Source organism: Dipodomys ordii, unplaced genomic scaffold (assembly GCF_000151885.1).
Source record: "Dipodomys ordii isolate 6190 unplaced genomic scaffold, Dord_2.0 Scaffold51, whole genome shotgun sequence".
In the NCBI taxonomy this organism is placed as follows: Eukaryota; Metazoa; Chordata; class Mammalia; order Rodentia; family Heteromyidae; genus Dipodomys; species Dipodomys ordii.
In genome coordinates this window covers 1,043,325-1,059,458 of record NW_012267267.1, presented here as the reverse complement: position 1 = coordinate 1,059,458, position 16,134 = coordinate 1,043,325, and the positions used below count along the sequence as shown (strand labels likewise).

At 42.8% G+C, this 16,134-nt stretch overlaps 1 protein-coding gene across 1 annotated transcript in view; it reads right to left on the bottom strand.

Moving 5' to 3' along the window:
* Positions 1 to 16,134, bottom strand: part of Csmd2 (CUB and Sushi multiple domains 2) — a 522,404-nt gene that overhangs the window by 127,313 nt on the left and 378,957 nt on the right. The window contains exons 24-25 of the mRNA XM_013020489.1: positions 15,157 to 15,348; positions 11,610 to 11,736 (exon numbers count right to left, since the gene is read on the bottom strand). Of these exons, the coding sequence (XP_012875943.1) occupies positions 11,610 to 11,736; positions 15,157 to 15,348 (319 nt within the window). The remainder of the gene's footprint in view (positions 1 to 11,609; positions 11,737 to 15,156; positions 15,349 to 16,134) is intronic.

Genomic DNA, 16,134 nt, shown 5'->3' with positions numbered 1-16,134 from the left:
AAGATCCTATCTGAAAAACAACTAAAGCCAAAAAGGGGTGGGAGCAAGGCTCAAGAGGTAGAGTCTTAGGCTCTGAGTTAAAATTTCAGCACCATCAGGAATAAAACAACACAATACAACCAAACTGGCCTTTGCATGGCTGAGAAGGTCAAACATTCTAGAGCTTCTAAGTGTCTGATGTTGTGGACTTGGATTGTTGCCCTGGGCTTCTCTCTAATGTCCTGGGGTGTCCTTGGACCAGTTACCTTCTCTCAATGCCCTATATGTGTCAAGAATTCTGTAAGGAAAAAGATATAACTTTGACCTTGAAAGGAATGTTTCCCATAAAAGATATAGCCAGATACCCTTCAGAGCCTCAGTTTACTCCTTTGTTAAAAGAAACCCATCACACAGCTCAGTGTGGCTGAGAGGATTATTGTAAATGAAACCACACATAAACCGCCTCCCACTAAGCTTGATAAACACAGCATAAAATCTACAAATGGAGAAAAATCATCTGAAACAAATGCCATTTTTATCTTTTTTTTCTTCCTTTTATTTTACTTGACGAAGAAAGATGTGTTGAAGTTTCTATAATGATTGTCAATTTCTGCCTGGATTTCTGACGGTTTTGCTTTATGTTTTCTCATTAGGTTATTTGGTGCATAAGATTCATGACTGTTAGCATTAGTGTGGCATATGTATTTTATCACATGAAAGAATCTCCTTGTTAATAGTTTTTTTTTTGGCTGAGAATTTTGTCCTCTCTTTTTTTTTTCCTTTTAAATAAAAGCAATATTGTGATCCCTGATTCCTATTTATGTGTGTTCAGATTCTATTCTATTCCTTTGTCCCAACATTTTATGGTTAATATTCTGTTGATCTATTTAGTAGATTTTTCTTTTCTTTAGCCAACTTATATCTTGCAATATGGGTGTCTTATGTGCAGCCCCACAGTTGATCAACCTGCTCACAGGTTGATCAGTAGTGGACCCACAAGTAGCAACAGACGCTTCCTATTCCTAAGTTCCAAAGCCTCAGTGGTATCTCTGGGTTGCCCACTCATCATCTGCTTGCTCCATTGGCTCATTCTCTGCTTGATATCTCGGACTTGCACTCTACTCACCAACTTGGTCTTCATTCTTTGCTAATCCCTCAGCTATGCTTTGACTGTAGCTCTTCTCAGTTTTGGATGCTCCTATTTGCTGTCCATTCTCCATGCCTGCAACATTGGCCTGCTCCAGAGGCTGCCTCTGCTCCCCCTTTTCCCTCAGCTTTGCACAGTAGGGTGGCCAGACAGAAATAATTCATACTTATCAGAACTGATATGTTTGTTCTTGGTTGAAGAGATATGCTGTAGTTCAACACTTATCCATTCTTCCTTGCAGACCTGATCATCCTATAATTAGGGGCATCCATGAAAAATGTTTTGGTCACTGGGATCGAGGAGGAAGACCTGTGTTATGGACTAGATGTTTGTGTCTCATTCAAAATTCATTTGTTGAAATCCCAACATGGTTTTAGGAGGCGGAATGTTGAGGAGGTGACTGAATCATGAGGGTGGGGCCTCCACAAATGTAATTAGTGCCCTTATAAAAGAAGCCTGAGACAGCTTGCTTGCCCTCACACTGAGAGGACAGCAAAAAGGTCTTTTTCATGAGGAACAGGCCTTTACCAGAGGCCAGCACCTGGGTCTTGGACCTCTTAGTTTTCAGAACTATAGAAAACAAGTGTCCATTGCTTTTTCCCTTCCGCTGCCTGGGCTGTGGCTTGGCCTTCCCTATGTGGCTACTTTTCTTTCATTACTTCCACACCTATGCATCTTACATTCCCTAGTTTGTCTCCTATTGTAATGTTTTTAAAAATTATTTTTAATATCTTTATTGTCAAAGTGATATATAGAGGGATTACAGTCACATAAGTAGGGTAATAAGTACATTTCTTGTCCAACTTGTTACCCCTTCCTCATTTTTCTCCCACTTTCACTCCCCCCAAGCACCCCCTTCCCAAGTTGTATGGATCATTTCCAACATATTTTCTTGTATATATATCACTGTTGCATTGGTTTCCCCCTGTCCTTTGTCTCACCACTCTGTTGTTCCCCATGACTGACAAAAAATGTTTTTATTTCTTACAAGGCAAACACTGGTATTGTGGATTTTAATTGTGACTGGGGAATTACTTTCTTCATATTTTTACTTGTCTCCATCCCAGCGTTTCTGTCTCTAGAATTCTCTCTCCCTCTGCTTATCATCCTTATTTCTTATACTTAGTCATACTATTATATATATAGCCCTTCAAATTTTCTTGTTATAAACCTTTTCAGAAAAAGTATTTTTATATTTCTTAATAAAATGCTTATTCTTATGAATCCTGTGCTTTATGAAGCACACCACAAGTTTTCTCAATTATTCTTATTCTTATTATTCTTGTCTCATCTCAAGGGGAGATCTGTACTGACCTAGTGTCAGTCAATAAGGTGTGTGCATTTCTTTGAATGAGCTGCTAACTCTCTTCCTAAGAGCTCTTATAATTCATTCTTAGGATGGAAAGCTGACAGTCAAATGGATAAATTCTGGAATTCAACTGTCCAGTGCAGCTTGTCTGGGTAATCATACTTGGATAATTTGAAAGAACGTGTGTGTGTGTGTGTGTGTGTGTGTGTGTGTGTGTGTGTGTGTATGTGTGTGTGTGTGTATGTTTAGAGGTGATCCAGAGAGCACCAGATCCAGAGAGGTGTGCCAGAGAGCACAGCCACCTGTAAAGCTACATTTACATCTACCAGGCCATCTACTTCTCTCCTTCAAAACAACTTTCCATCTCCTTTCAGCTAATTCCTGCTTTGCTGAGGTCTTAACATTGACAGAGGCATAGCTGCTACCCAGGCTCAGCAGTGTAGTCCCTTCAGGAGATCAGCTCATGCAGTGCAAGTACATGGACCTCCTCTGTTTAAAGTTTAAGTTAGAGTTGCTGCTTAAAAACAAACCTTCTGCAAACCACTGAACCTGAGGCCAGGATTTCTGTCAAGAACTATGAACACAAGCTTCACTTCTGGTGTCTTCTACCTCCTTGGGGCCAGCTGCTCACTTGCTAGATAAAGAGAGGCAGACCGACCACTGCGGGGAGCTGCTGCCCTCTGACTAACATGAAATTGCAGCAGTAGGGGTCTCGAGGCTATGGCACAGCCAGGAGTTTTGTCTTGTCTGGTGTCCTTTGGGGCTGACAAACTCCACTAGGCAGGGGAGCTGGTGCATCAAAACCAGGCCCCTTCTTTCTGCAATCCTGCTGCTTTGTGACCAGCACTGAGAATGGATCTTCCAGCCTTCCCTCTGCCTTAATCATGAATAAGTCTCCCTACAGTGAAAATTCAACAGAAAAGAACATTTAGCCATATAGGCCGTTTATTGTTACACAAGGATTAGGAAGAGAAATTGGAGTTCGAAAGCAAGCAGTTCTCCATCGTCCATGTATCTCTGAGCTTTGCAGAGAGGGTACACCTGCAGAGAAATGTGTCTTCTCTCTTCTCAACTTGCACCTCTAAAACAGCCATCTGTTGCTCAAAGTCCCAACTGAAGCTGTATGCAAGAAACTCAGCTCTTCTGATCCTTCAATGGTTCTCTCAGTCCCTCCCTTGTTTCCCTGCTTTGTTTCTCCCTGCCTTGCCACCACTGTCACCTTAGATTATGAGCTCTTACAGATATGATGTGCATATGCATATTCACTCCATTCTCTCTATTTTATTTTTTTGTGCTGATACTGAGGCTTGACCTCAGGGCCTTGTACTCTTGCCTGTTTTTTTTTTTTTTTACACAAGCTGGTGCTCTACCACTTAAGCTACAGTTCCACTTTCAGCTTCCTACAGGCTAATTAAAGACAAGAGTCTTACAGATTTGTCTGCTGGCTTCAACTTAAGATCCTAAGATTTCAGCCTCCCGAGTAGCTAGGAATACAGGCATGAGAGAATGGTACCCAGATCCACCTCTTTTGTAAGCCCAAGAGGCCTTTCCCTCTACCCTGCAGAGCAATCTCCTCCTGTTCTTTAAAGCACAGTTAGAGCAGCACTTTTCCTCTCACACCCACCTGTCACCTACAATCATCATGACCCATCATCACAATGCTTCTCCATTTGTTTTGTGCATTCTTCTCCTGTAGCATGTATCATACTATGTTAGAAACAGAAGCAGATACTGCAGAGTGCCTGAGCTGTATTTCATTTCCAAACCTCTCATCTGTCTCTCCTATAGAGACTGCAAAAACAAAACCAAAATTGATTTCTCACTTTTCCTTAGCTAGGCATGGCAAGTTCTGACTAATGCAATGTAGAAAGGTATCTCTAAGGATGATAGCTCTTCCCAAATAAATACAAACCCTCACAGGAGAGAGCTCCTGTGCACCTTCTTCTTCCTGCTTCTTTTAGACTAGAACACAGATATAATGTCTGGAGATGCAGCAGCCACTGAAGTAACTTAGGATGAGAGCCTCAGGATCGTAGAGCAGGGGAAGTTCTACCAGGTCAGGATGGAACCTTTCAATTCTTATTTCAGGAGAAAAACGAATCTCCATCTGTGAAGCCAGTTTTAGTCAATTTTTCTATTTCCATTCCTAGATGATACAATTTCTTTCTGTAATTTTGAGTCCTTCAAGGGAAATGACTGTTTCTTATTTATATTTATGCCCTCAGTGCCTGGCAGAATGCCTGGGGGAGAGAATGCTCCAGTTTTTTTCTTCTTCCTTTTTATTTTTTACTGGAATTGTATGCTATTCTTGTCTTCAGAATGTACCAATGGCTTGGGTTACACTAGGAACGTCAACAAGAGTTCTCATTCCAGCCCTTGGCCTTATGTGAGACACTCCTCCCTACCCCCACCACCCTCTGTTTATATCCATGCAGCCTTTTCTCTCTCACATGTGACTCAGCACATCAGGTGATTTCACGTTGGTGGACAGACCTAGTATCTCCAGTGCTCAGGTCTTCATTCCCTTCCCCCAGTTGTAAAACTGCAGGCAGTTCCAGGCAGGCCTTCCTTCCTCTCTCTTTAGTGGCTGGCACCAACAGCTTCTGCCTGGCTTGGAGCCACCTGCTTCTTTGACATGATTCCCACTAGAATGTGAACCCCTGAAGATAGATGCTGCTTGCAATCTATTCTCAGCATCACGCATCACCATAAGGTCCCTGGTGCAAAGGGGACATCAAAGGCTTACTGTGCTCCGTGGAACCAGGCTTAAAGAGCAACATGTGGTTTTAGAGTCCAAGTTATCAGGCACTTGTTTCAGGTCTCAGTGCTCTCATCTACAATACGGTACTGTAACATTGGTGCAGAACCTGAGTGTTACAGGTATTTGAGCTAGACCACTGGTCATAAGCAGGAAAGCTTTGACTCTGCATTGGAGACAGAGCAGAGGTCCTGACCTTATATGATGAGCTCTCTTTGTACTAGGTATGATATGTACTAGGTACTGATATGAGATTTGGTGGCATGGGTGGTGTCACTGCTGTGATCCTGCTATGAGTTGTTAGAATTTGATGGAGTTCTTTCACTTTCTACTCTCATTCTTGGTCCTCAGGACAGAGCACCTACCAAAGGCTACAGAGGTCACACGGGTCCCAGAGAAAGGTTTTGCCAGTCATACCAGGAAGGACCTATTCTCCAGCCTGGTTCACACCTAAGAGGGTAATGGCCAGGTTCCTACAGCCACTCATTGTCTCTCTTGGAGTCTCCTGAGAGGGGCTATCCCTGCACAACTTGTTGGAGTGAAAAGTCCTCCTGGATACCTGCAGTAATTAGTTTGGGCAGAGCATGGGTCCTGGAAGTGATCTCCTTTCTATGTCCCCAAGGATCGTCTCAGGGGCTGGCCTGCTACCACATGTCGCCTTTCATCTTGCATACTTGCTCTCACTCACAGCACAGAATCCCTACCTGTGACTTTTAGGGGGCACTTATAGACTGCTATGCTTAGGTGATGCCCTGCCTGTGTAACACAAACAACCATCTTTATACCTGTTAACTCATTTATCCACACAGGGACCTTATGACATTCACTGCCTTTAGTCACAATTGCACAGACATGAGAACTGAGTCAACAGCCCCAAAAGAACTTTCCACACTATGTAGTCAATCCATAGGTAGCCTGGAATCTGAATCTAGCTCTTAGCTCTGATTTGCTGTAAATGAGCAATAAAGCACACAAAACAAAGAATCTGGCAGAAACATCAAATGACCCAACTACAATATGTAGTTGACAAACATGTGGCACTGGAAAAAACAACAACACAGTCTCCTCAGAGAGTTGCAGGGAGATACACTAGTAAAAACAAAGGGAGGCTATCAGATCAGTCAGAAAACACAAAGGGCTTTTTCCTCTGAAATAAAAACAAAAACAAGATTTCTAAGACAAGGAAGAGGCACATACCAAGATAATTACAGTTGAAGACAGAATTAAGGAAAATCCAAGACCAGCAGCAGAATGTAACAGGAGAGAAAATTATCAATCACAAGAAGAAAACAAAAAATACAAAGCCAGATACATCACCCAACAGCAGGAGAGTAAAAAAATAAAAGGAAGCAGTAAGATGTATAATGTCTTGTTTGAAGGAAGGCATATAGAACCTCTTTGTATATTTTTAAACACACACAGAAGACCAACATAAAGGAAATTTGAAATAGTTAAACAGGAACAAAATTACAGCAAGATGAAAAAGGTCATGAAAAATATACAACACCTAGTAATTTTTAAAAAAGTTCTTTTTTGTTGGGAGATTAAGACCAAGAAGATCACAGTTCAAGACCAGCTTGGGCAGAAAATTTCTTGAGACCCCTTCTCAACCCACTGCTGGATGCAGTGGTACAGGCTTGTCATTCTAAGCTATGAAAAAAATTTCTTGGCTCTGTACATGGTGGTTCATGCTTGTAATACAAGATACTTGGAAGGTGGAAATAGGAGGATGCAGTGTAAGGCCAGCCCTCAGCAAAATTGTGAGAACTTATCTGAAAAACTAAACGCAGTAACACTAGTCATGGTTCAAGTGATAGAGCACTTGCTCAGCAAGTACAGAGCCCAAAGTCCAATCTTCATTATTGAAACAAAGAAAATCTTAGATCTTCTTGGATTTAAAAGAAATCTAAAATTGAGATGTTGAGCTATTTAGAAATGAGCTCAGGTGAAAACCAGACGAAAAAGACAAAGTACTCAAAAGAAAAATGTACAACAAAGTGAAAACAGCAATGACTTCTAAATGTCCTATTGCCCAAGTTGGTAAAGATGGAAAGGAAAGGCATATATGTAATGTATATATGACATGATATATAGACATATATAGACATATATCATGTTATATATACATTACATACAGGCATGTATATATGTTATATATATTATATATATGCATATATATAACATATATATATGCTTTACACACACACACACACACACACACACAATACTGCTGTGTGGGCAGCCAGCCTTCCCATGGGTGTGGGTGGATGTGTGTCTTGCTATAATAGCTAGGGGGAAATTTGAGGACATGTGCCAAAATTTGCCTTCTAAGAATGTATCTTAAGGACATCATTGGTTATCTGAAGATGCATGAACAAGGATGTTCCATAGTGTAAAAGTGTGAAAAACATTCACTTTATCAATAGAGGAGCAGTTAAGTCGATTACAGCTCTGTGCTTAACAGAGTTCTGCAGCTATCAGGCAGGATGAGGCAGATCTATATACATTGACACAATAAGACGATGATGTATGACTAAGTGGAAAAACCAAAAGCCAGTCACCGAGATGGTCTTGTTTTACAATCGGTGCTTACTAAATTTGCTTTTGGTCTATATTTCCACAGAAATGCCTAAAAATAGATATCAATAGAACAAATACATACCAATGGCTATGTATGGAGGGGTAAAGACACAGAGACAGATAGTGGGAACTTAGGGTTTATGGCTTATTTACCTCCTTTATTGCTGCATTTAGGATTTTCAAAAATGAGTATTTAGTTTTGTACAGAAAAATTCTACAAATATAGTCCCAGTAGAAAAAAATCTAACTAAGGACTCAACACAAGAGTGCCTTTTTCATGTCCATATAATTATTAATTTCTTAACTTTGCTGCTAGTTGTTTCAATAAAGTAAGGCGAGAAAGGAGAGGGAGACAAAGGAGGGAGGGAGAAGGAGGAGAGAGGGGCCAAGAAGAGAAGGGAGAAATAAGAAGAGGGGAGAGGAGAAAGAGAGGAAAGAGAGAAGGCAGGAGAGAAAGCAAAAAGAGGGAAAGGAGGGAATAGAGGTGAGGGATGAAAGACAGGATTGCACAGACACAGCACACAGGTGTACATGTGTGTGGGGTGGGAGGCTGGGTGGGGACCAGGAAGGACAAGCATCTCAGGCCTCTCCATGCTAATCTCTTAATGCAGCCAGAAGATCTCTTCCCGTGGCTACAAGGGGCCTCCCAAGAGAAGACTGATGCTGCCTTTGCATTCTGTCTCCCATCTTCTTACATACATTTACAGCATGCCTATGGCTCCCTGCGTCCCTCTGCTGGAGAGGGTAGTGTTTGCTTTGATCTGAGCTTCTTCTGCCCCTGCCCCTTGCTGGCTGTTTTCATTAATAAAGCCATCTTCATTCCTGCCCACTGATTTCTCAGGCCTTCTTTGTGCCCAGAAGAAGCCTCAATTCCTGGACAAATGCTGCTTGCTGTGCCTCTTAGGGACGCTAATGGGGCTCTGCCCATCACTTTGGAGGATGCTAGCCGAAGGATTAGCAATCAAGTATACTGATGCCAACAATGTACTCACTGCTGTTTCAGCCAAGAAGGAAAAAATGAAGGAAGTACAAAGAGAGAGGCACATATGCCAACAATATTAGCAACATCGTGTCTGGGTGGCAGGTGTGCATGCTTGGCTACCGTTTTTCAACTTTTCTATCTATTTCAGATAAGAGAACCTCCATTTACATATTTGCTAAAGAAAGTGGGTTCAGTTGATGTGATCACTTCCATGTCTCCTGAGTCAGTCCCTTCGTCTCCATCTCTATTACCACTTCTGGGTCAGCTCACCCAACATACCCTAAAACCCAAGAGACGGACCCATGCTGGTCCACTCAGTCCATTACCCATGACACTGGCAGGAATTAAAAAGAACGAGGAGATACCAGATGCAGCGCACTGTCCCTAGGCTCTCTCAGCTCTGGCCACCTCTGCTCCACCAGCTCCATGTCCCATGGCTGGTGACTTCCACCATATCACAGGCAATGGTTCAGCTCCTTGAGGCAGTCCATAGCGCCTACTCTCTTTTGTTGGGAAGCCCCTCACCTTCCCCCAAAACCTCCTCCTTGACCAGAAGGCCATCCCTCAGAACAACATGGTCACCTTTTCCAATATGACTTCTCTGGTCTTCTCATCTGTCTTCTCATTCTCTTTCTTCCTTAAGTTCTGTACATGTAGGCAGTAATCTCTTTGTGTTCAGTGAGTGGACCTTCTTCACTTATTTAATAGCATGAAGTAAACTATCAAAGATCTACTATCTGAGGAAATGAATGATTGAATGGCATGCCAATTTAGGAAAGTGAGCAAACTTTTATGCTTTGCATAGGCACAATGTAAAGTGAGAGTCCATGTGCTCAAATCATTGCTCATTCAGTTTTCACTGAGGGACTAACACTATCTGTAGTCACAGTGCTACTTCATTCACTGCAAAGGAGATTGCAAAGAGGAGAATTGGGCACAGACCACTGGTCTAGGAGAGTAGGGGGACAGGTGTATAAATAAAGAGAAAAGGGCTTGGGTCTTAAAGAACTATATACCACAGGAAATGAGAGTTGGACGAAGGAGGGATGACTCTTAGGAAGAAGTGGAAGAAGTCCTGGTGGGTAAGCTGACACTTGCACTTGACTTTGAGAAATGAGGAATTTTAAACCTAAGTCTTTGGAGGGGGGAGATGATTCCAGGCACAGGGAAGAGGGGAAGCCAAGGCATATAACTAGGCCAAGAGGATGGTGTCACTGGCATCATGACCTTAACAGAATGTCCCTGAAGAAAGATGCTGGCAACCAATGTTGGGGTGGTAGGTAAAATTATGGCATCTCTGGAGCCAGAAAAGACATCCAGCCTTTACTCTATGATGGTGTCCTTGGGAGCCAGATAAGATGTACAGCTTTCACTCTATGAGGACCATGTCCTCTTCAGAGGTGAGTGGATCTAGTGTGCTTATAGTGGTTGGTCATCCCAGCAACAGTGTGCAGGACAAGAGCGGATATTTAACTAACTTGTCCTCCAGCAACTCAAAGTCCTTCTGAGAAAGGCTGACCTCATTTTGTGCAGGGTATACCTCCAAAGTTTGGACATAGCAAACACGCACTGGATATAAGTCTTAATGAACACAGGAATGTCCATGTCTTACAACTACTGGGCGGTGCTTATTCAGCCAGTTCTTCATTGAGATCTTTCAAGGTCAGGCATCTCTCCTAGCCACAACACCACTCTTTTCTTGGTTCACTCCATCTTCATTCTAAACTCTCAGCAATTTATTCCTGGATCACCTCTAATGGCTTTCTTCCCATGAGCTCTCTGCACTGCCAATTCCTGGTGGACCAATGCTTCTTAAGAACTTTCTTTGGCTGTGTCTTATTTATTTATCTCTTCCTTATCCACATGTATCTCACACTCTGGTCAGATTGCTTCCTCTCCAGTTTCAATATTCAATCCTCCTCTCACATCCCCACTCATGCTGCCACCTCCACCAGCTCTTAACACCCGATGTCATCAGACAAGTCACAGCTCAACACCCAGTCTTTAGGCAGCAAGTTTTCTGATGTATAAAATGATAACAATAATGTCCATTTATAATGATCATCATTTGGGTATTGTGAAATGCAATGAGATAGGCCCTTGCACTCCAGAAGTGAAGGGGAGTGTACTCATTTCTTCCCAGGCACTCTGGAACTCCAGTAAGGGATCCATACGATTCAGGGCCTTGTATGAAAGGGAAGCCATACTTTGAGGGAGACAGCACATACCACTGGGCTTTTGTTATTTACTTTCTTCACAGCTTAACAAACAAGTGTTTTGTCCTCATTTTAGATATGAGGGATTTGACTTGAGAAAAGGGAGCAACCAGCCTGGGGGAATAGAACTTTAACTGAGCCTACTGACACTCAGGAACTGCATGACACAGTTCCTGAACTGTCATAATGTTCCAAGGGTTGTGCTGAACTCATTATGCACAACATCTCACTCAGTGCTTTCTCTCAAGACCCACACTGTCCAGAAGGAGATGATGAGACTCATTGGGGATAAAGGCCTTCCCAAAGTCCCACCAACAGTAAATTCAAGGGTTGGGATTCAAACTTAGCTGAACAGCTTCAAGCTCATGCCATTGGCTGCTTTACTGGGTCTCAGCATACCTAAGTGGTGATGTCCCTGGCTCATGAATGTTACCTTGAGAAATGGGCCAATCCAGGTTTTCCACAGAACCCAGCCCACATCTGGGGTCATGGAAGCTACTGTTGAATTCAAAGGCCTCCAAGGGTGGTAAAGAGTGGAAGTGGAGGTCAGGCATTAGCTAAGGGGGACCTGGTGATGGTGCTGATGATCGTTTTCCTCGGTAATTGGCAATGTTAACTTTGCTGGTATGGCCACTTACCCAATGGTGCAGCCAGCGTCTGCTTCTATGGTCCAGATACAGTTGAGATTGTGTTCGTAGGGAGCTGGGTAGCCGGGTGACAACACTTGCCCCGATAGCTCTCCTCTCAGTATTCCTCCACACTCAGCTGAAAGAAATCCCAAAAGAGTGAGTTTGGTTAGGTCTCCCAGTGCCTAGTGGTCACTTGGCGGCTCCTCTGTGCTAGTGGCCCCTAGTCCTTTGCCAGCATTTCAGATGGTTAAGTCAGCTTATAAGAAAGTCCTTGTTGGTTGCATACAGTTTCACCATATATATATATATATGTGTGTGTGTGATATATATGTATATATCATGTGTGATACGCATGTAATTATATATATGTAATGATATATATGTAACGTATATATGTCACAGTTTTTGATCCATTCATCCATTGTGGGATATGTGGACTGACTACTGTGAACTGTGTGGGTAGATCTGGAAAACATGTTGACTGAGATAAGACAGGCCCAGAAAGAAAGAAAAATGCATGTTCTTATTCATATGTGGATCTTAGATCCCAAATACAACTTCCCATATAATCACAGATAGGGGCATATGCTTATATACATGATTTAGTTGACTGAAGTACAGTAAATACAGAAGTAAAATGCCAAAGAGCAAATCTTTTGAACAGTTAACAGATAGTTTAGCAAAATAAATGTGAGAAGCGGAAATGATATTGTAAAGGTGGGCAGGTATGGGGAGCGGCAGAGGGATGGTGGTGTGGCCGATGGATGAAAAAGGAAAGGGGACAAATACAGCAAAAATACTCAATGTATGTATGTGATAAATGAAGCAGGGCATGAGAAATGAGCCTAGGGAGACAAGGATGAAAAGGCTGATTCTGAACAGGAAGCACTGGACACTTAGATGGACACATTAGATTGTAACTCCCTTGTACAACTTTCTGAAGTTCAGAAAAAATTAAATTAAAATACAAGAAGGTCCCTGGATGAAACTTGTATTCAGGGCATAACCCAAACCCTCTCTACTCAACAATAAAAGGATCCAATTAAAAAATAGGCAAGGGATGGGAATAGATATTTCTTCAAAGAAGACATATGAATGGCCAATATATGTGTAAAAAGATGCTTAATAGCATTTGTCATTAGGGAAATGCAAATCAAAATCACAATGAGATCCCACCCTACCCCCACTAGGATGGCTATAAGGGGAAAGCATGCATATATAACAAAATAGCAAGTACAGGAGAGGATGTGGACAAAGTAGAACCCTCATATGATTGGTAGAAATGTAAGAACAACAATAACAACAATAATAATGAATAATAATGTGTCAGGATGAATGGGCTTATGGTAGGGAATGGAGGAGAGAAAGAGCTACAGTTGGGAGAAAGCCTGTCTGGCCCCAGGAATAGAGCGGGGAGCTGGGACAGCAGCAGGATACCAATCTTGTCCTTGTATGTTTCACACAGGACAGTACCTCCTGAGGCATGTCCCTAGGGACATAAATTCTGTTTCTTTCTCCACTGAACCACTTTGTCTGAGGACAGGCAAATGACAGGAGTGGCTGAACAGGCCAGCCTGAAGCAGATTCACCAGCAGTGATACTTGTCCTGGTTTGCTGGGTTTGGCTGGATTTGGTCGCAGGGTTTACTCATCTCCAGAACACACTTACGTCTCCCCCATCATGACATGTGTGAAAATATGCTCATATTGCTCCAAACACATAGCTTCAGTCCCCTAGAAGCAGTGACCCGAGGGGTGTCAGTGGGGAAGGCCATCAAGGCCCAAAGCATAAATGGTCTTTTCAGCCTTGCTTGAGTGGGTTCTCCAAGTCCAGTCTTACCAACCAAATCAATCTTACAGCAAATCCAAAGAAAATAAGTATATCATCAGCCTTTACATTTTGCCTGCCCTTCCTACTAGCTTATTCATTTTACTGTTATCTGTTTGTGAGTTTATCACCCTGGTGGGCCTGGAAGCTCTCTTCCGTGAATTCCTTGTGCTCGGTCCAGGAATGAAGGAAACTAAACAGGGATGGAGGGAGAAAGGGAAGAGACATGTCCACAGACTGGACCGATCTCAAGGACAAAGGGAAAAGATGACTTTAGAGGCTTCTCACAGGCCACTACGTTGGTCTATTTTCAAAGGCTCAAAATCTTGTCTTTGAGCCTTTGTCCCGTGGCATGTTGATAATCTAATTAAAATATATTCATCCTGGAGAATAGAACCAATTGGTAGCCACTGACCTTTCCCACCTCATCTACCTCCTCTCTTCATCCCTCCTGTGAGTGAATCCTTGTGACCCTTCCAATCTTAAGTGAAATACTAATTCTTATGCAAATCCTCCTCATACCCCTGACAGTGTGTATGTGTGCATGCTGTCCTGGGGCTTGAACTCAGGGCCTAGTTCTCTTGTTTGGCTCTTTTTGCTCAAGACTGATGCTCTGCCACTTGAACCACACCTTCACTTCTGGCTTTTAGCTGCATAATTAGAGATAAGTGTTTCCTGAACTTTTCTACCTGGGCTTGCTTCAATCTGCAATCCTCCAATCTCGGTCTCCTCGGTAGGTAGGATTACAGGCATGAGACAGTGTCCAGCTTGCATAAAGCTCTATTGACAATGCTCATCTTGTATAATAGTGATCACTTGCTGTGGTGATTCATACATTCTTGCTAGAGTAGGGGCTCTGCAAGGTCAGGGTTATTGACTTCCTTCTTTTTCTCTTTCTCTGTTTCCATATGCCTAGATATACAATGATCATTTCTGGCATGTGGGATATACTTGTTTGTCCTACGTATGTTTTCTTCTTATAAGAGCAGCCAATGCCTCACAGACATTTTGGTGTGTGTTGTGGGATGTGTGTATGTGTTGGGGGTGAAGGGAGGTCAAGGCTGGTGCTGGAGAAACAGAGTGGTACCATGGGAACTGGACCGTCCGGGAGGAGGACCAACAGTATGAATGGTTTTGCCTATTTTGTGCTTCTGGCTGGGGCCACTGGATCCTGTCCTCTGATGTGTGCATCATGCATCAGGCCTCCAGAGCCCCTCTGTTCACATTTCAGATGTAGGCTTAAGAAGGTTCATTACTGTATTCTTCTTCAAGAGTGGGCTTGATTTTAATTCCTTATCTCACTCTTCCAACATTTCTCCTGCAAAGAGGAGACCAAAGCCCATTTCACCTATAGGGAAACTGAGCACCAGAGTGAGCTGGAGATTTCTTTGAGTATTGATGTCATAAGAATTCCTGGAACTTCTTTCTTTTTAACAGATTCCCCTATCACTTTTCCACTGCCTTTGTTACCATGTGAAACAACTAGCTAAATGTGTGACAGTGGCAAGCTACTGCTTAACTCCACTGCCACAGGTGTAATGAGTGTGAGGGAGAGCAAGTGGAGAAGGGTGTGTGTTTGGGGAGACATTGAGCCACGCTGTCCATTCACAGAAGAATCCAGTCCCAGTCAATAGCCCCAGGCTCTGGATATCCTTAAAATGAGACCAGGACTGAAGCTTAAGTCAAGGGAGACCCTAGGGGGTCTCTTGCAGAACAAGAGGCATCCTACCTACACAGGTGGGCAGTGGCCGGTCCCAGGTCCTTCGTTCCCCACTCAGACACAGCAGCTCTTCACTGCCCCGGAGGTTGTAGCCAGGATCACAGCTAAAAGACACAGAGCTTCCTGCAAAATGACCTTCATCATGAACCTTGTAGCCAAACTGTGGGGTTCCTGGGTCTTCACATTTGATGAGCTCAAAACCTGGAGGAGAGTGAAGAGAGGAAGAGTGAGCAGAAACCAAGCTGGCAGAAACTAAGCTTCCCCTTCATCCCAACCCATATCCTCAGGTTAAGTGACCTGGGCCAGCATTCCTTCTCCAGTTTCTTTAAGCAAATGATTTTCAGACTTAAGATCTTCAATTTATTTTGTTGATATTGTAGCAATTTGCTGGTGGTATCTGTTCCTTCCATTCTGCTTGCTGAGACATTGGGACAGGATTGGGTACTATGGACAAGCCATTTTCTATATATATTCAAAAGCTCCATGTTGCCCTGTGTAACCATACTGTATTGAAAAAGCTGGAGGAAGAAACAGCTTCCAGGATCTTTCACAATATAGGACTTCACATATATTCCTTCTCATTTGTTATTCACAGGGATCTTACAAGTAGGTATAATTATTGACAGTCTACAACTGAGAGCATTGACCTAGAGAGGTTAAATAAATTGTTCCAAACTCACACTATTTTCAGCTAATAGAAATGCAATTCAAATGTGAATCTACTTAATCCTCTTGCACTGAGCTGCTTCTGCAACAGACCAAAATCTTCTGCCAGCCTGGTACTGGAGGACCCACTGGGCTCTTCTAACCCCACCAGATTCGCTGTGATATAATTTCATATACCCAAATTCATCTGTCCCCCGAACTTCTGAGCACCAGCAAAGGCAACGTCTTCTATGTCTCTTGTCTACTATGGATGGGCAGCTAGGCAGTTCTAGGACATTTTTGTTACCTCAGAAAGAGCTCATTTGCATTTCCCCTCATTTT